The sequence below is a fragment of the Mastigoproctus giganteus genome, chromosome 8, assembly GCF_048544385.1.
Source record: "Mastigoproctus giganteus isolate SK-2022 chromosome 8, ASM4854438v1, whole genome shotgun sequence".
Lineage (NCBI taxonomy): Eukaryota > Metazoa > Arthropoda > Arachnida > Uropygi > Thelyphonidae > Mastigoproctus > Mastigoproctus giganteus.
In genome coordinates, this window is record NC_143582.1 from 60,324,703 (window position 1) to 60,350,115 (window position 25,413).

At 36.0% G+C, this 25,413-nt stretch overlaps 1 protein-coding gene across 1 annotated transcript in view; it reads left to right on the forward strand.

Annotated features, from left to right (window-relative positions):
• Nucleotides 1–25,413, forward strand: part of LOC150081562 (WD repeat-containing protein 3) — a 279,852-nt gene that overhangs the window by 164,530 nt on the left and 89,909 nt on the right. The window contains 4 exon segments of the mRNA XM_090380245.1: nt 2,395–2,467; nt 8,537–8,694; nt 11,675–11,786; nt 21,688–21,822. Coding sequence (XP_090236371.1) covers nt 2,395–2,467; nt 8,537–8,694; nt 11,675–11,786; nt 21,688–21,822 — 478 coding nt within the window.

Below are 25,413 nucleotides of genomic sequence, written 5' to 3' on the forward strand. Positions count from 1 at the left end.
CATTAACGTGTTGGAAAAACGTTTCCTTTTAGATATATTTACTGCTGAAGAGTGAGATCGTGAAAAGAGCACGATTATAAATAAAGGGGTATCCTTTTGACATATACTTCTTATAAAAGTCTGTCAGATTAATTTGGTGAAACTGTTCTTTCAATTTTAAATGGCACTAATAATATTGTTAAGTATTTAGGAAGATGAATCAGTGGAAAACAATATAGAAAAATGAAATATTACCAAAATGTGATGTTTTCAAAAGTCAGTGTAAAACTTGTTACTGTTGTTCACAAAGAAAGTAGTCTGTATCAGAAATAATTGAGGTTGGCAAAAAAGCGATTGCCAACTGGTTTTGAACATGCTGGATTTGACATCTTGAGTGAGACAGCAAATGAAACATTGCATCGATCGTCTTCTGTTAATCATAAAAAACAATCTGAAAGTGAATGTGGACATTGGACATTTCAGGATGTGCACAAATGATGAGGTGCTCTTTGCAGATGTGATGGAAGCTGAATTTGTAGTGATGAAGATGAGGTACCTACTATGGTTCAGCAAGAAGTTTTGTTGAAGGATCCTTGTGAAGGAGCATCCTTCAACGAAAGGATTAGAACTTGTATGCTTTTTTTTTCCAAATGTAGGCTTACAGAGAAAGTGAATTTACCGTTATAATGATATAATTTTCTTTTAAAACATGCTTTCTCACAGAAACAGTGCATTTTGACATATTATTAAGTCTGAAACCACTTCCTCTGTGTGTGGTTAGGCCTTGATATATACAGTCGATTCTGGTTATTTGGGACACATCGGGACTAGTGCATTTTGGCCCGATTAAGTGGCTGCCCCAATTATGTGAGGTTTCACGTAAATAGTTAAAAATTCAGCTTTACGATTGATTTTCTGTACGATCAGATCACGTTACGATGGACTCACCATAGTAAAGTACCGCTCACTATACTGATATGTAGTAAGCGCCAGTCATTGTGATCACGTTTGTGAATTGAATTTTAATTTTATTAAACAGCGATTCTAATTAGCAAAAATAGGAATTTTATCCACATGCTATTAAAGTAAAGATATGTTAAGTACAAATTTACACTTTATTACCTTACCAATTAAAAAATTAAATGATACGTGAAAATCGGTAGAATATTTTGCACAGGTTAGCAAAATAAATTTACGCTGACGTGCATAGCGTAATTAATAAGTACTGTAATATGTACATACTAACTAGTTGATATTTCTGTTCACTCACATTTTTGGGTTGTGGTTAAAATTTAAAACAGTAAAAAAGATAAGCAATCAATAACAAAGAACACGGCATATACTAATTGCAAGTAACACAATATGCGCAAGTGAGAATGGAGTAACAAGTTATGAAGCTTAAAAAACAGGAATGAAGAGAAGATTCTGAAATTTTATTTATGTTTTTTTTATATGATTGAAGATTTCATGGAAGTGTAAACACATTTCACCATAATAATGTGAAAACCCACAGAATGTCGGTATTATCACAAATTCAATAAAATTGAGTTTACTATCCGTTTATAGATTGCTCTAACAGAAGAGCCAACTGAACCGGAAACCGCTAATTGTTTTATCGTTGTGACCTCCAGAAATACAACTGGACAATGTGGTAAGGTCGGAGACAATCGTAGGGTAATCTCGAGTGCTGCGGTCTCCTGCCATGATTAAACGGCATGTTATCCCAATTAAGCGAAGTAAACCCTGGCTATTTTCTCTATTTGGTTCTGTTCTTTAATAAATAAACAGCCATTTATTTATTAAAAAACAGGGCAGCCTGTTTTATTTTCCCAAATAAATGGCTGCCCTGATTAACCGGTGGCCCAAATAACCAAATTCCTCTGAATATGTAATATGTACATAAATGCTGTGCATATGCACTACTATATACAGTAATTACTGTACATACATAATTTACAAAATAAGCTTAGTATACTGCACAATCATTGCAGAATGTACATATCTGCTATGATTGTACACTGATTTTAGAAATACCATTATAACAATCTTTTAATACAGTATAATGACCATGTTTCTCATTTCCCCAGCAGGCTAGTTGCTAAAAGAACTTTGAATGCATAATAATAATAATGTGATAAATTTTACTGTTCTTGATAATAAGTAATAATTACGAAAGTATATTGTGAATCAGAACACAATTGAGCCACTTTGTAGGTATCATAATAAAAGCTGCATTAATTTCACATGTCTACAAATAATGAATACAGTTCAGGCCAGATTACAAATTCTATGAACTTTTTTTAAAAAAATATAAAAGGATATTGAACTGAAATATGATAAATTATTAGTGTACTGTAACAGGTATATTTATATTAGCTACTTGAATGTTACTGATGACATGTAATTTTTTTACAGTCCAAATCAAAAGTATTTAGCAGTGGCATTAATGGATAGTACTGTTAAAGTATTCTTCTCTGACACTCTAAAGGTAGGTTGGGTTAGAGGTAGATGTGTTTCATATAGGTAATTATTTCTTTTAATTTTATTTTGTTTGCTACAATATTACATTTTAATTTATTAAAAAATTTAAAGTGAATTCCTGGTTCATAAGCATTTCATTTTCAAACTTTCTCTTGTGAACTTTTCTGCAATTCGTGAAGCATCACATTAGTTCATGTGGAATAGCATCAAAAGCGTTACTGAAAGCTTAATTGAAAACTAAATACAGGACATCAAAATTATTTTTTTGCATTCATTTCCTTTTTGTTTGCTTTATAGAGCTAATCACAGCATGGATTTTTAAGTAGAGCTCCACTTAACAAATCCATTATCATAGAAGTTGTATGGTGAAAGCAAGTATATGTATCATTTCTTTAGGTGTATAAGTTCTTTATCAACGTAGATTTATCAACTTTAACAACCATTTTCCTTATCAACATATCCTTATCAATGTAGTTTCCGGGGCTGTTGCTTGCATGGAGGAAAATATGCTCCTGGAAAACCCAATTGGAAACTTCCTGTTTCTATTTATTTTCACATTCTGGACCATTATACACCCGGGGACTGAAGCTGTTTATTTCTGTGCCGAAATCTTTACGTAAGTGTGCCATTATTCAGCAAAGTTGATAGTCATTTGCCTGTGACTTTGTAGGAAATTGGAAAAATTATGACCACTCTGATTAGCAATCAGCCATTCCTCTCTGCCCTGTAGCACACATGTTGTGGTAAGAATCTGTAAATGTGTTACTTAAGGTGTGGCCTACAGTCCACATGAACTGTAGTATTATGATCAACATTATAAAGGACATGATATGATAGACTTTGAAAAGCGGTTGATTGTTTGGTACCTGTTGAAAGGTGGGGTGGCTGCAGAAACTTAATCTTGTGGAGTGCTTTAATTAATGTGTAAAGATTGGACAGAGCAGCACTCACCAGGGCATTATTAAAATGAAATTAACATGCCATGGTGTTTCACTGCAAATTATTCAAGATAACATTTCTTGCATGCTAGTGATGATGTTGGTGCTGATGCCATATAAGCATACCTAGAGGGCTATAGCATCAGTAAACATTGATTGGCTGTGATCAGGTTGATTGTGTTGTAGTTGGCAACATTTGTGTGACTAATTGCTGATTCTCATTATTTGTGTTGTGAAGCTAGTAGTGTATTCTGTGGTCTTTTCTGCTTTGTTAACCCCCCCCCTCCCAGAATGACAAGTGGGGCTTGGAAGTATAGTGTTTGCGTGTATCCTCTGTCTAGCTTCAGATTGAGGTTTCTCAAAAGTGACTAATCAGCGTGCTCCTATTTTTCTTATTTGGAAAGGCTTTATCCATTTACACTGTTTTTTAAATATTTGTGCATACTTGAGTGATGGTCTGGGTCTGTATGTTTTTAATTTTTTTTTTTTTTAACTTATGCCAATTTTTTTTAGGTGATAGAAGTATCAGTGAAGCGACCCTCTATAAGTAATATTTGTTGTCTGTAATGAGAAAAGTCATTAAGTACATTTTAAAAATTAACTGTGAAAAGTGAAGTTCACTGTTTGAAAAATATGAATTGTTCATAATGTGTGATTTCTTATATTGTTAGGCTGTCAGCAGATTGCTTCACTGCAATTATACTTCTCTTAATTATACAATTAAGAGAAGTATAATTCTTTTAATTATATTTCTCTTATTGAGATATTTAGTTTATATGTAATGCAAAAATGGAACAATGGTAGATTTTGTCTTACCTAACAACAAATATCAATTGGCAGTAATCTGTTTGGAAATAGATTATTCCCACTATCTATAAATTTATTCATAGACACTTAATTTCATTACAATATATATATATACACACTGTGCTGCCACTTTATTAGGTACACCCTTGTTGTGCACATAAATGGTTAGCCCCACAACGTTGCAAGTCACATGACCACAGTTGTGGATATAAATGCAGCAGAACAACCTTTCTAGTATCAGTTAAGCATACAAACCATAGCAAGAATGGGGAAAAGGAGCGATCTAACGGACTTCGAACATGGCATGGTAGTAGGTACAAGATGTGCTGGACAAAGCATCTCTGAAATGGCAGTTCTCCTGAAATTTTTATGCACCAAAATTTCAAGGGTGTATCGAGAATGGTGCAACGAACAGAAAACATACTCTCTATGGAACTCCTGTGGAAGAAAATCACTTGTTGATGAGAGAGGTCAGAGGAGAATGGCTACAATTGTGCATGCAAACAGATGGGCCACAATGTTGCACATCCTGTCAGAATACAACCTTGGTGCGCAGGACAAAATATTGCAACGGACTACTGGTTGCACTGCGAATGGGCTACAACAGCCGACGAACACATTGCGTACCTTTGTTATCAATGAAGAACAAAAGAACACACCTCCTGTGGGCACAACAACACCAGCACTGGACTATCGAGGATTGGAAAACAGTTGCTTGGTCTGATGAGTTGAAGTTCCTGGTGCATCATGTTGATGGAAGGCTCAGAATTTGGCAAAAACATGAATCCATGGACCCGTCATGTCTGACAGCTACTGTGCAAGGTGGTGGGGGCAGTGTTACGGTTTGGTGAATGTTTTCTTAGCACATGTTGGGTCCATGATACCCATAGATTCACGTCTGAATGCCACATCATTGCTGACCAAGTGCATCTGTTCATGTTGACAGTTTATTCTCAATCAGATGGTTACTTCCAGCAGGATAATGTCCCGGTGCACAAAGTCCAAATCACTATGGAATGGTTCCAGGAACATGACAATGACTTTTCTTTGCTGCAGTGGCCCACTCAGTCCACGGATCTCAATCCTATTGAACATCTTTGGGATGAGCTGGAAAGGGCTGTTCGCTGCAGGCCTACACCTCCGTCGAATCTCAAGGAACTGCGTGACACACTCATGTCTGCATGGTACTCCATTCCTGCACAACATTTTCAGCATCTTGTTCAATCCATGTCTAGACGAATTCAGGGGCTGTTTTGAAGGCTAAGGGAGGCTCGACACACTACTAGGTAGGTGTACCTAATAAAGTGGCAGCACAGTGTGTATATATGTATATGTGTGTGTGAGATTGGCTAATTACAGAGGTATTATATTTTGTTGGCTATTTTCATATTTTAGATTATTTGGCATATATTTATGATTATATTATAACGCTACTGACTTAAATATATGACGCATACTCCCAGGCCTATGTCCAGGGTCCTACTACAGGTACGGGTTTCACAACACTGGACTGCCCAAGCACCACTATTCCTCTTCTTCCAATTATTGAGGTGTTTCAGGTTCTGAGGCAAAAGTAAAATGAATGAGGATGAAATTTTCACTAGCATCATTATAAATGATGCTAGAATTAGGAGCCATAAATTCAAGTTATGGGGAGGGAAGATGTTTAGACTGGATAGGAGGAAGTTTTATTTTATCCAGCGAGTTATAAGTTACTAGAATAAGTTATCTACATGGGTGGTAGAGGCTGACAGTTTGGGGGCGCCTCCGTAGCCAGGTGGGCAGGAGCGGCAGTGCGTAGCACACGCTTCTTGATTAGATCGGGGTTCGAGCCCGTGACCACCAAATATGGAGGGGAAAGGTCAGAGGAATGACCACCGCATATCCTCGGAGCAATATGGCCTTAGTTGCTAATGCTCCTAAAAGCCAAATAACAACAGCTGACAGTTTGGGGGAGCTGGATAGTTACCTATGGGAGAAGGGAAACAAATAGGTTGTCTATTTCCTTTTCTTTTATTATTTATTTTATTTAATTTTTTTATTATTATTATATTACTCTTTTTTTTTTTTTTTTTTTTTTCTTTCTTACTAATACTAATATCAACAATATTCTGGAATTTTAGAACCATGTAATTGTCGCTCATAACATTTCCTTTGAAATTTTGACAGCATACCTCTGTGTGTTGTCTATGTCTGTCACAGCTTTGCTATTATCCTTGTACACTTTCTTTCAAATAATCTTGCAGTGAGGCTGGGTAAGCAAGGGGGCTAAGCTTGTGTAAATATAGGGGAAATTTTGTGGTTTTGGAAATTGTGTTACAGAGCAACTGTGCTCTGCTGTTCTGTAACACACGTGCCACAGAATAGATTATGACCATGCTCTTTACTATGTGAAAACCAGTGGCACAATCATGCAATTTCAGTCAATGTGGAAGTGCAGAGTTGCTGTCACCATGATTTTGTATGGTATTGTGTATATATACTATATGTACCTGGAAAATCCATATAGACCTGGAGAATTTATACTTGAAAAACATAAAATTTGTTTATTTATTTTAAACATAAAATTTGTTTATTCATGCAGCCTCTAGCTTGAAAGTTGGAATAACACACTGGGTACACTTTACAGAACCACCTGGTTGAACATCCTCAAGGGAAAAGATCCTATAATGAATGTACTGGTGAAATTGTATCATTCAGTAATATTTTGATTATGGAGTGGAATTTCATACATAACACATGGATGTTTTCCCTATACAGCAATTCTGGATGTTGACATTCCTGTTCCGTTGAAAGTGTGTACCGTTGTCATCCTGCAGAATGTTTTTAGTCCATTTACTTTATCAGATACCTTTGTCCTGGCGAGGAACTGAAGAGGAATTCCAAATGTTTTTCAGGCTCACTTGCATCCAGCTGTTGCACTGTATAATAGTACCAATAAGCTTTTCAGACCTTGAGAGCAGTTGATTGCAAAAGGTTCAGTTAGCAATTGTTCTACAACTAGTGGATATATGCAAATTAATCTCAATCAGCGATGTCCTCAGAGGTTGCCTTTGTCTGCCATGACATACAAACTACCCATCTCCTAAACATCTGTATCATGTTTAGCTCATTTTGTGACAGAGATCCATGTGTCAGCCTTTTCTGTTGGCAGTATGAAGAGCAGTCAAGGAATGATATTGCTCTGGTAGCAGAGCTTAACCAACAAAGCACGATCCTTCAATACAGTCTCATGGTGAATCTCAGTGTAATTAGCCATTTTTTGCATTCAAAATGAGACAATTTAAATTTTTGTGTATTTTTGTGTTGTACAGAAGTTATTGGTTATTTCCACATTGGCATCACAGTAGTTGTATATGTTAAAAACTTGCAGTGAGTCTGGGTGAGCAAGGTGGCTAAGCTTGTGTAAACATATGGGAAATTGTCACAGATCAGCTGTGCTCTGCTGTTCTGTAACACATGTACTATAGAAGCACATCAGAACCACAGAATAGATTATGACCAAGCACTATGTGAAAACCAGTGGTGCAGTCATAAATAATTAGTCAACGTGGAAGTGCAGGGTTGCTTGTACCATGATTTTGTATGGTTTTGTGTACTTGAATCCATATATACCTGGAGAATTTATATTTGGAAAAGCATTTATTTATTTATTTTTATTTATTCACTGTTCATGCAACCTCTAGCTTGAAGGCTGGAATAACACACTGGGTACACGTTACAGAACCACCTGGTTGAACATCCTCAAGAGAAAAGATTCTATAATGAATGTAATGGTGAAATTGCATCATTCAGTAATATTTTGACAATGCAGTGGAATTTCATAAATGTTTACTATGTATAGTAGGGCTCACTCATACGGTGGGTTAGGTTCCAGATCCCCGCCGAAAAGCAGAAATTGCTGAAAAGGGAAACCTAGCCATTTTTGCATTTGTGAATGCTTATGAAAGCCTAATAACATGTTTACACTATCATTTGCTCTAAATAGACTGAATAACAGACAGTAAGATGGCACCTGATGCCATTCTTGGACTTGCCAGATGCGTCATGCTGAAAAACGCCGAACATAATGAACATGGATATAATTGAAAACCACCATATTAGTAGAACACTGCAAAGCAGAATGCTGAAAAATTCGGCCCTACTGTATATCAATTCTGGAAGTTGACATTACTGTTCAGTTGAAAGTGACAGAGATCCATGTGTCATTAGGTGATAATATATCACCTAAGTTTATTGTTATTTTATTAGTTTTGATTAGAATTTAATTTAATTATATATATATATATATATATATATATATTTTTTTTTTTTTTTTCCCTCTTCCCCAGCTTTGTGTTACCCTTTATGGACATAAATTCCCAGTGTTGTGCATGGATATATCATCTGATAGTACACTACTTGTTACAGGATCTGCTGACAAAGATATAAAAATATGGACTTTTGATTTTGGTGAATGTCGTAAATCTATATTTGCTCATGATGATAGGTAAGCAGTTTTATAAATTTGTACAAAACCTTTTCTTATTACAGATAAACTCTGAATTATCTGTGTATGGATCTTTCAATTTGAAGATTGTCTTCATGATTGTCAATTTATTTATTTATTTCACGGTTTATTTAATGCATTTATTATGATATAGTGAACTGTAAACTGAATTTAAGCTTTCATTCTTATCTCCAAACCTTCAATTTTTGTGTCTCCAACAGTCTACTTTTAAGATTTGTTGTCAGGATTGACTGAGGATTACCAGTGCACTACATAATGATTTATTTCATTTATTGATTTAATTGTCACATTTGGTGAATTTACTGAAAGATTTGGAACTATACATCACTATCATTTGCTGTAAACAGACTGAATAACAGATAATAACAAATAACAAATACATATTCTCTCTCTTCCTTACCCCATTACCTTCCCCCTTTACAGTAGTTAGGCCTGGTATAGTGGAGTGGTCAGGAGCACGTGTGCAGGCCTGTGATTACCAAATACGATTAACGTTTGCATTGATTGATTTATTGTAAACTCCACTGACCTGGTGGTCATGCCAGAGTATAAACAGGAATTTTTTTTTTTTTTTTAGTTTTGTGATTTCTTCTGAGCAGTAGAGGGAAATTATACTCTCTCATCAGTTTCTGGTAGATGTAAGTGCCCTAACTAAACTTACAGCAATCTGTAATTGCTCTTAAAAACAATGTTAATGGAAACAGCATGAGAAAAGTAAAAGAAATAATGACTTACAATTGCTGTCCTAATTTGTATAATTTTTTATTCATTTATAATTTTATCATTTGGCAACAAAATAAGATTAAATATATATTTTTTGTTAAACATTTATCCAACACACAAGAAAATGTATATCAGTTTTTACTAGTTCTGAAATTCTGGCGATATGGTTATTTATAAATGCTCTTGAACTTGTAATCAGCAGTGACCACCTTAAAACTTTAAAAGGAAAAATTAAACTGTTGTTTCAAGATATTGAGGTTCACACTTAATTCAGGAATGCATTTACAACTAAATGCATTAATTTAACAACTAGCAGGTTAATATTCCCTTTTAAACTCATGATCCTTTTAATCTCATTCTAATAATATGCGTAGAATGTTCACATTTAAAGTTTCAAATAACTTTACAGTCTATTTGCATATGCTGTATTCAGGTTGTAATTACCAGTTTTCAGCACTTGAAATTTATGCCTCCAAAAAGAAACAACAAACACATACAACTTTCTATTCTGTTGAAGTATACTCTGTCTTCTTCGCATTTATTTTTAACTCTAGCTATCTTTAGCTAATGCATTAAGATAAAATAAGCACAGCTTGACTATTTCCTTAAACTCTAGTGTTGTCACTAGTATCGCTCTCTCCTTCTAGCAGTTTTGCTCAGTCAAGCATGCGGTTGTGAACATGCAACATGAAAATGTGCTAGTTTGTTGAGAGAAACTTTGCAATTCATTAAACATGATATATTAAAAAACAAAGATGAATACCGTGTACCTTTTATTTTCAAAAGTGAATCAACATTTTAATATGATATATTAAAAAACAAAGATGAATACCGTGTACCTTTTATTTTCAAAAGTGAATCAACATTTATCTAATGATATTGAATTAATGGGTAATTAAAGTACTCAAGATAATGTCATTAATACATACAAAATTGCTCAAACTTCTACATCTCCACATGTTACACTAAAAAATTACCGCAATTTTTTTTTTATATATATATATCTTCTTCAAGCTCTCTGTCCACAGGCATGTTCAGGGCTCCATTGATGCCATTTTTCTCTATCTTGTGCTTTCCTTTTAATTCCTGCATAATTTCTTCTTCCCATCCAATCCATCATTCCAATTCTCCTTCTCCCAACAGCTCTCTCCCAAACATCTTCCTCTTATCATTTTCCTCAGCATGCTTTTTCTTCTCAAAACACGTCCTATATAGTTCTTTTGTCTTCTTCTTAGTTCTTTTGCTAACATTCTCTCTGCGAAAATTTATTTTTATTTTGTTACACAGAGCATTAATAAAACTACAATAAATAAATTAGCTTTCGGCTGGGTGGCAGCCTTCATCGTATTTTAATCCGATGAAGGCTGCCACCCAGCCGAAAGCTAATTTATTTATTGTAGTTTTATTAATGCTCTGTGTAACAAAATAAAAATAAATTTTCGCATTATGAATCCAGAGCACGTAGGCCTGTTTTATTATTTTATTAACATTCTCTCTTCTCCTACTTTCCTCAAAACTTCCTCATTACTCCCTCTGTCCACCCATTTTACCCTTTTCATTCTCCTCCACACCCATATCTCGAAAGCTTCTAGCTGTTTGATCTCCTTCCCAGTGTCCATGTCTCTGAGCCATCAGTCCATATTAATGTTTTCGCCATTTGCTTTCTTAATTCCTTGAAACTTCTCAATAGTTTTTTCCCTATTACTAAATTTTTATATATACATATTAAAATTTTTGAGAGAGACTTTATTTCTCACAGTTTTTGTGACAAGGACTATTATGCATGTGACAAGCTTTGCTTCTTTCTTTTTCACTTCTTAAGTAATGTTCTCTTTTGTGTGGATGATGTCGCATCAGTTGGAATGTCACGTCTGATATCATGAATAGCCAATTTAGTCCATTGATATTACAGGTATTAATAACATCTATTTATGCTACTGAGAAAGATAAATTCCTTTCTTCTAGAACACCGGCAAAATGTGATATCACTTCTGGCATCTTCCCCTTCAAAAGTGTCTGGCATGTTGAATACTTATTCAACATACCAGACATACTGTTGAAAATGTGAAATTCTGCTTTTCATTGTTTTTATCTCAATGATGGGACATTTAGTCAAATTTACACTTTCCATATCCCAATAGGTGGTCAGTTGTTGTTTTTAATTGACTATAAGTATAGCAATTTATTTTTTATAAGGTAGAAAGTTCAAAAAAGTGATGCTGTAATTTCTTTTCAGTGTCATGTGTCTTAAATTTGTGCCAAATACTCATATGTTCTTCAGTGGAGGGAAGGATCGGAAAATAAAACAGTGGGATGCAGATAATTTTCAAAAAATTATCACATTAGAAGTAAGTTAAATCTTTTTCTCTCTCTTTCTCCCCATCCAGTCACTCAAAGAAATTTTAACATTTATAAATTAATATTTTATGTTGTATGCCATGTAATTGGCCCTCTATTTTTAATGCTTTCAGTAATGTATTTCTTAATAGAAAAATATTAACTTGTAGAAATTTCAATAAAATACTTGCATAAAAATTCTTTTAAAAAGAATACAGAAATTAAGAATAAAAATAATTAGAGGACGTTTTATATATACAAACCTATCATCGGTGGGTGGGCAGGTACCCTAGTAATGCAAACATGCCATCACAGTTGCAAAGTTATTTCCACAACATGAGAGATGCCAAATGGTGAACAGAATGATACTGTATTTAAAGAATAAATACACAAGGCATAATTCCATATGGGTTTAAATTAACTATATAATGTGGATTACAGTTAATTGTGGCAGCCATTTATTTGACAAATCTTAAAGAACAGAACCTGATTGAGAAAATAGCCAGGATTTTCTTCCCTTAATTGGGACAGTATGATGTTTAATCAGGGCAGGAGGCTGCAACTGTTGTTATTTGGTTTTTAGCAGCATTAGCAACTAAGGCCATATTGCTCCTGGGATATGCAGTGGTCATTCCCTGACCTTTTCTCATCCTCCGATGAGTGTGCTGCGCACTGCTGCTCCTGCCCACCTGGCTACAGAGGCAACCTCAGAGAGAGGCTGCAGCACTCAAGATTACCCTACAATTGTCTCCAACCAGACCACGTGATCCGGTTGGATTTCTGGAGGTGACAACCATAAAACAATAAAAACAGTTTGCAGTTTCCAGTTTATTGGGCTTTTATTAGTGCAATCTGTTATAAACAGATAGTAAACTCAATCGTATTGCATTTAAATAATACCGATAGCCGGAATTCTGTGGGTCTTTATGTTATTATGGTGAAATGTGTTTCCCGTCCATGAAATCTTCGATCATATATATATAAAAAAAACATAAATAAATATTTATAATCTTCTCTTCATTCTTATTTTTTAAGCTTCGTTTTTTTTTTTTTTTATGTGAACCCCAAACACGAGAGGTATTAGAACCTATAGTACTTAGTACCGTGCTTGGGTTAGAGGTTAAGAAGACGAAAGAAGATATTTGTTGACATTGGACTTGAACTTCTGTAGATTGTAATTTTCAGGAAATACGTATGAAGGAAGGTTGTTCCAGAAAACGGCAGTTGAATGAATAAATGAGGAAGATGAAAAGTTGGTTCTGTGGGTTTGAAGTTGGACAGTAAATGGATGTTGGCTAGTGGCGGCATGTGTTTGGACTGTTTTGAAAGAGAGAGCAGGAATTATAGAAGCCAATTCAGAAGAACAGTGCCCATGGAAGTATCTGTAGAAGAGGCATGCAGCAGAAACAGTGTGTCTATGAGAAAGTGAGTGGAAAGACTCTGTTAGAGATGAATCATTAATTAACCTAACTGCCTTCTTCTGAATGGAATCAAGAAGCCTGAGAGAGGTTTTGGGAGCACCACCCCAGATGTGGGAACAATATTCCATGGCAGCGTGGATTTGCGATTTATACAGAGTGAGCAGCTGTTTGGAAGAAAAGTAACGCCGAGAGCGAAAGAGAAAACCGAGTTTTTTAGATGCAGAGGAAGCAATATTTGTAATGTGAATGTGCCAAGAGAGATTAGAAGTCAGGGTAATCCCCAAAAGAGATATATCATTTTGCCTAGAAATCGGAGTGTCACTAAAGATAAGCATAGGAGCAGAAGAATCCTTTTTGCGAGATATAAGACAAGACTGAGTTTTAGAAGGGTTGAAATCAACTAAGTTGTCTTTGCCCCACTGGAGAATTACCTGAAGATTGGTATTTAAGGAATTGGTAGCAGATTTTCGAGAAGTTGAAGCTGATTGAGCAGGACAAGGTTTCTCAAAATGGAAAGTGGAATGCAATGTGCTATCATCGGCAAAACTATGGATAGGATTTCCAGTCAATGGAAGAAGGTCATTGATATACAAGAGGAAAAAAGTGGGGGAAAGAACTGAACCTTGGGGGACACCGGCATTAGTGGAGAAGTTAGAAGACAGAGAGCCATCTACCATCACCCTCAGTGAGCGATCAGAGAGAAAACTGGATAACCAATTACTAAAAACAGTTGGCAAACCATAAGATGGAAGCTTGTTTAGAAGACCTTTATGCCAAACACGATCAAAAGCCTTTGAGATGTCAAGAAAAACTACTTGTGTTTCACCGAACCTTTCCATTGAATTAGTCCATAAATGGGTAACATAAGCCAGAATATCTCCAGTGGACCGACACTGATGGAATCCATACTGGCAATCGTTGATCAGACGGAAGGTTTCTAGGTAGTTTAAGAGTTGGCGGTTAATTGATTTCTCCATTACTTTAGAATGAGTAGACGTAATTGCAATGGGACGATAATTGGATGGGAGGGATTTGTCACTCTTTTTAGGAACTGGCTGGATATGAGCAAATTTCCAAGCAGAAGGAAAAACACCTTTGGAAAAAGGTGGCAAACAATAGGAGTAAGTTCAGGAGCACAGGTTTTGAGAACAAGTGGAGAAATACCATCAGGACCTGGAGCTTTCCTAGCGTCAAGATTCATCAAAATCCTTCTGATATCCTTTTGACGGAAGACCACAGGAGGCATTGAATGGAGCGTGTTCGGAATGGTGGGAGGTGTTTTACCAAGATCATTAATACATGAGCTGGAAGAAAAATGGGATGCTAGCAGGTCAGCTTTATCCTTGGCTGAAGTGGCAACAGAACCATCTGGTTTGGACAGAGGTGGGAGCAAAGATGGGCAAAAGTTGCGGCCAATAGCTTTGGCAAGAGACCAGAATGCTCGGCTACCATTAGGGCAAGAAGCAAGTTTTCTACTCTTAGCCTGTTCAAAATTTAGTTTGGACTGATTAATAACTGCTTTACAACTGCTGCGAGCTTTGGTGTACGCAGAAAATGAAACTGAAGAATTAGAAACAAGCCAATTACAATATGCAACATTCTTCTCTTGGACAGCCTTAACACATTTATTGGAAAACCAAGGTTTAGATAAAGGACAAGATTTTAAAGTGGAGTGTGGGATAAGGGATTCCATTCCTGCAAGAATAATTTCACTGACACGATCTGAGCATACATACGTTGACATCAGAACTTTTGAAACAGTAATCCCACCAAGGAAAAGAAGAAAAGAAGTCTCGCAGGTCATCCCATTTTGCATTCTTGTAATGCCAAACAACACGTGGTTGGGAATAGCCATGAGATAAAGGTTCCATTGGAGAAGAGACAATCACCAAGTTGTGATCTGAAGTGCCTAAAGGACCTCTCACTTTGATCGTGTACTTAGAAGGGTTGTTTGTGAGAAAACGATCAAGCGTATTGGCTGTATGATTAGGATTGTCCGGTATTCTTGTAGGTAAGTGAACAATCTGTGCTAGGTCAATAGTAATTGCAAAAGCCTCAGCATCTCGACCTGCTGGGTCGGTGTGACTAGAAAACGGAAGCCAGCTGGAGTTGTGAACATTAAAATCACCAAGGAAAATTACTTCACTGTTAGGAAAGTTGGACTGGAGAAAGTCAAGTTGCAAAGAGAGGAAGTCAAAGAGCTCCAAGTGATTAGTGGAGTTGGGAGAACGGTAGAGACAACAGATGAATTTGACACAATGAGGTAGAGAGATTTTAAGCCAGAGAAGATCAAAGAGAGGAGATTCCAAATTGCCAAGTCTCTGACAGGGAATATCAGAACGGACATATGCACAAGTACCACCTTTGAGGCGAAAGGAATCATACAGCGAATAATTTCGGCATCTGAGATGAGCAGTAGATGAATCAACCGATAACTGAGATTCTGTCAGAAAAAGTACATGGGGTTTGGCAGACTGCAAGTGGAAATGGACATCGTTGAGATTAGAACTGAGACCACGTATATTTGTGAAATGAATTAGGAAGTGCTTGGGAGGTTTAGATCTTTTCGCAGATAAGCTTGCTCTATTAGTTTGACAATTCATGGTGTCTTCAATAGTAAGAAAAAGTGGGTGGGACATGCTGTATGAAGTAATGAAATTTTGGATATGGCGTACATGTGGTAAGAATATACCCAGATCCTTGACATAACGTGGCCTCGACAATGCTCCCCGCATACACACTACTCGGACTCCCTCCAGTCACTATCTGGCAGAGTAGAGGTAGCAAGATTATACACTAGCTGATCAGGAAGCTTCCTAGAGAGTTACCAATAGGTTCAGTCCGGTGTACTAACTAGCAGCCGGCCTGCGAACACCGTTTTAGAGCTGTGCCCTCGAAATGTAAGGAATATTGGATATCGCCACGACGTTCATAAACTTGTTATTCTGTATCGTAAACTTGTTACTCTTTATCTCACTTGCACGTATTATGTTAGTTGCAGTTTTTGCATGTATGTTTTTTATTATTGTTTGCTTATCTTTTTTATTGTTGTAAATTTTACAACCCAAAAAAAAAAAAAAAAAAAAAACCAGTGATCAGAAATATCTATTAGTTTGTATGTACATATTACAGTATGAATTAATCTGTGTAAATAAGCATACATTTATTTTTATTTTGCTAACCTGCAGGAAATATTTTTGCCATTTTCACCTATCATTTAATTTTTTAATTGGTAAGGTAATAAAGCGTAAATTTGTGCTTTATATCTTTGCTTTTATAGCCTGTGGATAATAGTCCTCCTATTTTCGCTTATTAGAATTGCTGTTTAACAGAATTAAAGTTCAGTTAACAAACGTGATCACAATGACTAGCGCTTACTACATATCCTATAGTGAATGGTATTTAATTATAGAGAGTCCAGCATAACATGATTTGTTCATACAGTGAACCAAACTTAAAGCAGGGGTTCACTGTATTTTAAACTATTTATGTGAAATTTCACATAATTGGGGCAGCCACTTAATTGGGCCAAAGTGTACTAGTCCCAATGTGTCTCGAATAACTGGAATCCACTGTACTGTGTTAAAAACTGCCAAGGTTGTTTTCCTGAAAAAAAGTTAATCACTTAGAAAGAATTATATCATATAACTCATTAACTTAGTATTGCTGCCTATTACCATGTATCTGTCTGTAAGGAAGAAGCACTAGAAATGTAAGGCAGTGGTCTCATTGTATTTGTGGTTGGTTCCATTTTTAGAGAAACAAGAATTACACACTGGTATACAAAAGGTATAGTTGCCTTTTCAGACAGTATAAAAAAGTGCTTTATATACCCAGGTTATCTTAGTACCTTATCATATCTGCCACTCTGGATTTATGATGAAAAATCTGACTTTGACTCATTTTGACCCCTGCCATAAATTATTCTTTTCTTTTTCTCAAAACAAAAAAAAAAAAAAATAATAATAATAAAACTACAGCTTTGTCATTAAACATTTTGTGAATTTCTGTTCATTTTCGTTCAATTTTGACATCAGGTAAGGTAGTTTACATTGCATGAACTGTGTTGTGAAGTTGAAATAGTAAACACTTCCTCTGCTCTGCTCTGTTCTCTATTATGTTTGGTCACAATGATTTCCATTATAATGACCACACAGAAGAATAAACAATATAAAGATAAACAACCTTTGTTATGCAGATACTGTGCTAATTTGCAATTTCAAGGATCATCTTAAAGAAACTCTGAGGAGAGTATGTGAAGCAAGTAAGAAAAAAAGACTTTCTGAATGTTAGTAAGACACTTTTCTACTAGAGAAGACTACTGTTATTTATTCTCAGTGAGCGCCACCACCCAGACGGCACCGTTTCAAGGCTTGTTGGCCTATCATCGGTAGGTGGGCAGGTACCCTAGTAATGCAAACATGCCATCATAGTTGCGAAGTTATTTCCACAACATGAGAGATGCCAAATGGTGAACAGAATGATACTGTATTTAAAGACTAAATACACAAGGCATAATTCCATATGGGTTTAAATTAATTATATAATATTGGTGTGGATAATCTATAGTTAACCCATAAAATTAAACTATGTACATAGTGTAAAGGCGTTTTAATTATATCTCATATTATGGCTACCTTCAACAACGAGATACCAGGTATTGCACTACTTCGAATAACGCTTCTCTAGTAGAGAAGACTACTGTTACTTAATCTCAGTGGGCACCACCACCACCACCACCCAGATGGCACTGATTCAAGGCTTGTTGGCCTGTCATCGGTGGGTGGGCAGGTACTCTGGTAATGCAAACATGCCATCACAGTTGTGAAGTTAATTCCACAATATGAGAATTATCGAGAAATATGAGAAGTTAATTCCACAATATGAGAATCTCATATTGTGGAATTAACTGTGTAACTGTGATGGCATGTTTGCATTACCAGAGTACCTGCCTACTGACCAATGATTGGCCAACAAGCCTTGAAACGGCATTGTCTGGGTGGTGGTGGTGGTGCCCACTGAGATTAAGTAACAGTAGTCTTCTCTACTAGAGAAGCGTTACTTATTCGAAGTAGTGCAATACCTGTATTAATGTATTAACTCATGTATTAATGATCTTGGTAAAACACCTCCCACCATTCCCAACATGCTCCATTCAATGCCTCCTGGGGTCTTCCGGCAAAAGGATTTCAGAAGGATTTTGACAAATCTTGATGCTAAGAAAGCTCCAGGTCCCGATGGTATTTCTCCACTTGTTCTCAAAACCTGTGCTCCTGAACTTACTCCTATTCTGTGCCATCTTTTTGCCACTTTCTTATTCCAAAGGAGTTTTTTTTTCTGCTTGGAAATTTGCTAACATCCAGCCAGTTCCTAAAAAGGGTGACAAATCCGTCCCATTCAATTATCGTCCCGTTGCAATTACTTCTATTCTTTCTAAAGTAAGGGAGAAATCAATTAATCACCAACTCTTAAACTACCTAGAAACCTTTTGACTGATCAACGATTGCCAGTATGGATTCCGTCAGTGTCAATCCACTGGTGATATTCTGGCTTATGTTACTCATTTATGGACTAATTCAATGGAAAGGTTCGGCGAAACACAAGTAGTTTTTCTTGACGTCTCAAAGGCTTTTGATCGTGTTTGGCATAAAGTTCTTCTAAACAAGCTTCCATCTTATGGTTTGCCAACTGTTTTTTGTAATTGGTTATCCAGTTTTCTCTCTGATCGCTCAATGAGGGTGATGGTAGATGGCTCTCTGTCTTCTAATTTCTCCACTAATGCCGGTGTCCCACCGAAGGTTCAGTTCTTTCCCCCACTCTTTTCCTCTTGTATATTAATGACCTTCTTCCATTGACTGGAAATCGTATACATAGTTTTGCCGATGATAACACATTGCATTCCACTTTCCGTTTTGAGAAACCTTGCCCTGCTCAATCAGCTTCAACTTCTCGAAAATCTCGTACCAATTCCTTAAATGCTGATCTTCAGGTAATTATCCAGTAGGGCAAAGACAACCTAGTTGATTTCAACCCTTGTAAAACTCAGTCTTGTCTTATATCTCGCAAAAAAAGGATTCTTCTGCTCCTATGCTTATCTTTAGTGACACTTCTATTTCTAGGCAAAATGATATATCACTTTTGGGGATTACCCTGACTTTAATCTCTCTTGGCACAAGCATATTAGAAATATTGCTTCCTCTGCATCTAAAAAACTTGGTTTTCTCTTTTGCTCTCAGCATTACTTTTCTTCCAAACAGCTGCTCACTCTGTATAAATCGCAAATCTGCCCTGTCATGGAATATTGTTCCCACATCTGGGGTGGTGCTCCCAAAACCTCTCTCAGGCTTCTTGATTCCATTCAGAAGAGGTCAGTTAGGTTAATTAATGATTCATCTCTAACAAAGTCTCTCCACTCGCTGTCTCGTAGACATACTGTTTCTGCTGCATGCCTCTTCTACACATACTTCCATGGGCACTGTTCTTCTGAATTGGCTTCTATAATTCCCACTCTCTCTTTCAAAACAGTCCGATCATGTGCCGCCACCAGCCAACATCCATTTGCTGTCCAACTTCAAACTCACAGAACCAACTTTTCATCTTCTTTGTTTATTCATTCAACTGCCGTGTTCTGGAGCAACCTTCCTTCATACGTATTTCCTGAAAATTACAGTCTACAGAAGTTCAAGTCCAATGTCAACAAATATCTTCTTTCGTCTTCTCAACCTCCAACCCAAGCATGGTACTAAGTACTATAGGTTCTTATACCTCTCGTGTTTGGGGTTTACATTAAAAAAAAAAAAATTATACAAAAGTTTACAAGTTATTTTCCAGCAGCATCAGAAAGAGTCACTATGTAGCTGGAATGGAGGTTAATTCCTGGTGAATACATGCTAAAAGGACATATCTAAAAAAAGAATTTGTTTATATTTAATTGTTTTTTAAATATATTTGTGTGTTGAATTCATTGGAGTCATTGACTTTTCTATAGCAGCAATTTAAATTTTTTTATTTTTTTGCATCCTTTCACTCATTATGTGAGTGTTTGCTAATACTGAGATATATATATATAAGGGACTGGAGTATTGTATTTTTTTTTTCCTTTTTTTTTTTTTTTTTTTTTGCAGTTTGCTATTTTCGTGGATATTATGTACGTTCGAAGCATGTGAAGCATAATGTTGTTGTGCTACATTAAAACCCACAGTTACCAAAGTTATGTGGTGTATACACTTTAAAAAAAGTAAAAACTGTAGTATACTATAAAGTATACTACAGTTTTTATCTGGAATGGGATATAATTCTCATTTGTTGCTAACTTGAGTCCAGCAAATGGTACATCCTCTTCTGTATGTTCATTTTACATTCTTTTCTGTTAAATTCTAAGCCACATTGGGATCAGGGTGTAATGAACTGGGAAATGCTGTAGCCAGATCAGCACAACCCAAGAACAGTCATAACCTGTTAGTCTCCTATACAGATTATACAGTCAAGTAATATGTAACAGATTGCACTACTGGTGACAATAATCATGACATGGACAGGTCATGAATAAGCTATATCAAATAAAGCCTGTAAACAAAACTGATAGTCTAATTTATGCAGGAACTATAGAGAGAAAGTTTTCCTTGTTCACCTACACACAGGACACAGTCATCTCACGCATTCATCATTCTTGGGTTGTGCTGATTATAGACATGAATGTGTTTTATATTTCTGCTTTTAGCCATCTGACAGCCTTATGCATTCAGTCAGATTTTATCCAACAGTGACTACTTGTTAGCCATTTTTAGTTATTTAAAATCATTAAACTTTTTTACTCTTTTTTAAAATGTATCTTTTATACTTGTTTTACATATTTTTTATTGTTATACATTTTGACATAGTGATCTAAATAATTAGGTCACTGAAATCTTTTATAATGACCTGGTTTTAGTACATTATAGCATTAGTTGTTAATGTGTCAATAAAACCCAAACTAAACCATCCCATCTGCCAGATGCAGATGTTAACCCCTGTGATTTCTGATCATGGGAGCACTTAGAGCATGGTGTACCGTGATGTGATTTGTACCCCTCCCCAAAGGGTAACATTGCTTGCCTTGATTACCATCACTCCTGGCGTGTTACTGTTGATAGCACTGGGACTGCATAGAAAACCTTTAGTAATGACTTATACATTGAACATACTTTGCAGTGATATCCCATCAGCAATATGTTTTTCCTCTTCCTTCTTAAGGCAACACAATTTAGCCTACTAATAAACTTGGTGTGGGGGTTGGGCAGGGGATATATAAACTGATTTTATTTTCCCACCATAATCTTTTTGATGTTCTGGTATATAAACACATCAAATTTAACTTATGTCTGACCATTCATTATATGGCACTCCAGTGAGCTTTTGAATGTGAATACTTTTAATTACAAAAATCCTGTATTTGCCTATTTTTGTATTACCCTGTGAAATAAATTATACTTTTGGTTTCTGTTTTTCTTAGGGTCATCATGCTGAAGTATGGGCAATGGCGGTTAGTTCTGATGGGCAACACATAGTAACTTCTTCTCATGATAAGTCTCTTCGTCTCTGGGAGAAAACAGAAGAACCATTAATTCTGCAAGAGGAACAAGAAATGGTGCAATTATTTAATATTATAATTAATTCAAAATTTTATATGGAAATTATGTAGTTCAAGGCGTGAAATTTTCAAATTGAAATAAATACAGTAAATTAACCAGAATTAACCAATTCCTGATAAATATGTGGGGATCCTACTCCCATGTGTTCTATCAAGTAGTATTGAGTCATGTTTTGAGGTTATGCAGTACAGTCAGTCCTCGTATAACGTGTGTTTACATTACACGAATTCGATCATACACAATTTATAAATAGGGGAACGATATCTTATATAACACGAACCAAATTCGCTTATGCACGATTCGCCTTTGTGTTTACAAGAAATGGCAGTCGAACGCGGAATCATCCCAACTGAACGCAACACGATAGGAATGAAGAGGAGGTTCTGAAAATGTATTTATGTGTTTTATAATAGTGAAGGGGAAACACATTTCACCATAATAACGTGAAATTCCAGCTATCGGTATAATCGCAAATGCAATTAGATCGAGTTTACTACCAGTTTATAACAGATTCCACTCGCAGAAAGGCAACTGGAAATTGTTTTTATTGTTTTATGGTAGTAACCCCAAGAAATGTGCTTTAGGAAAATGTGAGTTGTTAATAGTGTATCTCTGCCTTTACGGTGTTGTTTATCCAATTGCTACACGCACGCAGCTTTGTTTATGTGTATCAAGTGTGCCCCCTCATTTTGTAATTGTGCTTTATTCCCTAAAAATGAGTAAAATACTTAAAAGGTGCGAAAAGGAAGCGTCCTGGTGAAGACACTACAGATTCAGAGAGAAAAAGAAAAGCAATATCGATAAACAGAGGCGGCCCAGGTCAAAAATTCTTACCCGGGAAAATTTGTAGTGGCCTCATACTATGGTTTATGGCCAAAATCACACCGGCCTCCGGCCCACCGGGGTTTCCCCTTACCTATGGCCAGTCCGCCTCTGTCGATAGAGAAAAAATATGAAATTGTGAAACGCTTTGAGCGAAATGAAAGACCATGTGATATTGCACATGCTACAAACCTAAATGAGGCAACGCCGAGAATTACAAAGAATGCAGAGAAAATAAAAACAACTTTGATAGCAGGAACAACTCCAAGTGTAATTAAAATCCATTAGATTAAGACACAAAGAATTGGAAGAGATGGAATGGCTGTCATCTGTTTGGATAGAAAATCAAACAAAAAACAAATTTGTTTACGATAGAAGCAAAAGCATTAGCAATATTTTATTACGTAATAGTTGTAATAAAATACTTACGTATTACTTAAAATGCTTAAGTAATTAAAATGCTTACGTATTACCGAACACAATAAATAATCGTAATAAAATACTTATGTATTTTATTACGATTATTTATTGTGTTCGGTAATGTTTTGGTTAAAAATGTGTGTTCAATCTTGGGTGGTCGGCACCTAACCCTATTTTTCCCATAGGGCCTGTTGTTTATATTGGAAGATTTGCATTGCATTGCACATATTGAGTTATGTGGCCACTAGATATTACACTAGACCAAATGTATTGGCAACTCTCTAGGAAGCATCTAGGTCTTTTAACATATAATCTCACTGCCATCTATTTGTATTCTACTTTGCCAGCTGTTGACTGGAATGGGGCTGAGTATTGTGTATGCAGAAGGTACAGTTACATCATTATATCAGGAAGTTGGGTATATCCAAAAATTGTCCATTCCAAAAATTTCGTTACTTGATATGTGTTCTTTCTCTCCCCACCCTTCTACTTTTATTATTGATGACAAAAGAAAATAAACTTTGCTTTATGGATAATGCAGAAAGTTAAATTTTGTATTATGGATACATTTATTTAAACACAACCATGCCAGATGTTCTTTCCCTTATCTACTGTTAACAAAACAGTTACAATTCCATCTAATTATCATATCATCCTATTCTGCTTACTTCTATTCTTTGCAGAGTAATTATTCTTTGCAGAGTAATGAAGAAATCTATCAACTGCCTTATTTGCAGGCGGTGTATTGCCAAAACCTAAACTATTTTGAAACCCCTTCATCTGATCAGTAATTGCCAGTATAGATTCCTGCAATTTGATGGAAAAGCCTGGTATAATTTTTTAAATGACGAAATAATATTAAGAAACAATATTAACAGAACAAGGGCTACCCTAAAAGTAATACTCAAAAGTGGCTAATTTAAAATGAATTTATTTTATAATATAATTTACATTATAAACTTTCAATGTAGAGTCCTTCATGCTATATGACTGCTTCCCAACATTGGGTAATTTTTGAATGCCATTTAACTATCTGCTGAAGTTAAGCTGTCTTATGTTTGGTTCATGGCTATAATTAATGCTTCTAGAGACAGAAACCTTTGTATACCTTCAGTTCCTTGAGCTTGGGGAATGGATTTTTAATTGCAATGACTTATTATCAAGGCTCTGGGTGGGGGGATTACAAGTTCCTTACCATGATATGTGCAAACAAGCTGTAGATATTGTCATGGAGTATAAGCACACCAGCTTCAAACTTCTGTGACGACTTCTAATGAATTTTTGTATGTAATTTGTGATGAGGAAATTTACATAGTAGTCACCAGTTATCGATCCTCCAAGTGTTACCTGATCAGTGGCAGTAATGCCTTGTAATCATAGGTCATAATCGCCATTTGTTTCACATTTGATTATTTCTGGTGACATTTAGAGGGGCATGGAAAAGATGGATGCTTCCACTTAGTTGATTGTGATTTCACTTCAGGTTCAAAGTCAAGTGTCTGTCTCATCAATGGCAATAATGTATTTTAACACTTCTTCACCTTGTTGTCAGTAATATATATTTTTTTTTTATGTAAACCCCAAACACAAGAGGCGTTAGAACCTATAGTACTTAGTACCGTGCTTGGGTTGGAGGTTGAGAAGACGAAAGAAGATATTTGTTGACATTGGACTTGAACTTCTGTAGACTGTAATTTTCAGGAAATACGTAGGAAGGAAGGTTGTTCCAGAAAACGGCAGTTGAATGAATAAACGAGTAAGGTGAAAGGCTGGTTCTGTGAGTTTGAAGTTGGACAGTAAATGGATGTTGGCTGGTGGCGGCACGTGTTCGGACTGTTTTGAAAGAGAGAGCGGGAATTATAGAAGCTAATTCAGAAGAACAGTGCCCATAGAAGTATCTGTAGAAGAGGCATGCAGTAGAAACAGTACGTCTATAAGACAGGGAGTGCAGAGACTCTGTTAGAGATGAGTCATTAATTAACCTAACTGCCCTCTTCTGAATGGAATCAAGAAGCCTGGGAGAGGTTTTGGGGGCATCACCCCAGATGTGGGAACAATATTCCATGGCAGGGTGGATTTGCGATTTATACAGAGTGAGCAGCTGTTTGGAAAAAAAGTAATGCCGAGAACAAAAGAGAAAACCAAGTTTTTTAGATGCAGAGGAAGCAATATTTCTAATATGCTTGTGCCAAGAGAGATTAGAAGTCAGGGTAATCCCCAAAAGAGATATGTCATTTTGCCTAGAAATAGAAGTGTCACTAAAGATAAGAATAGGAGCACAAGAATCCTTTTTTTGCGAGATATAAGACAAGACTGAGTTTTAGAAGGGTTGAAATCAACTAAGT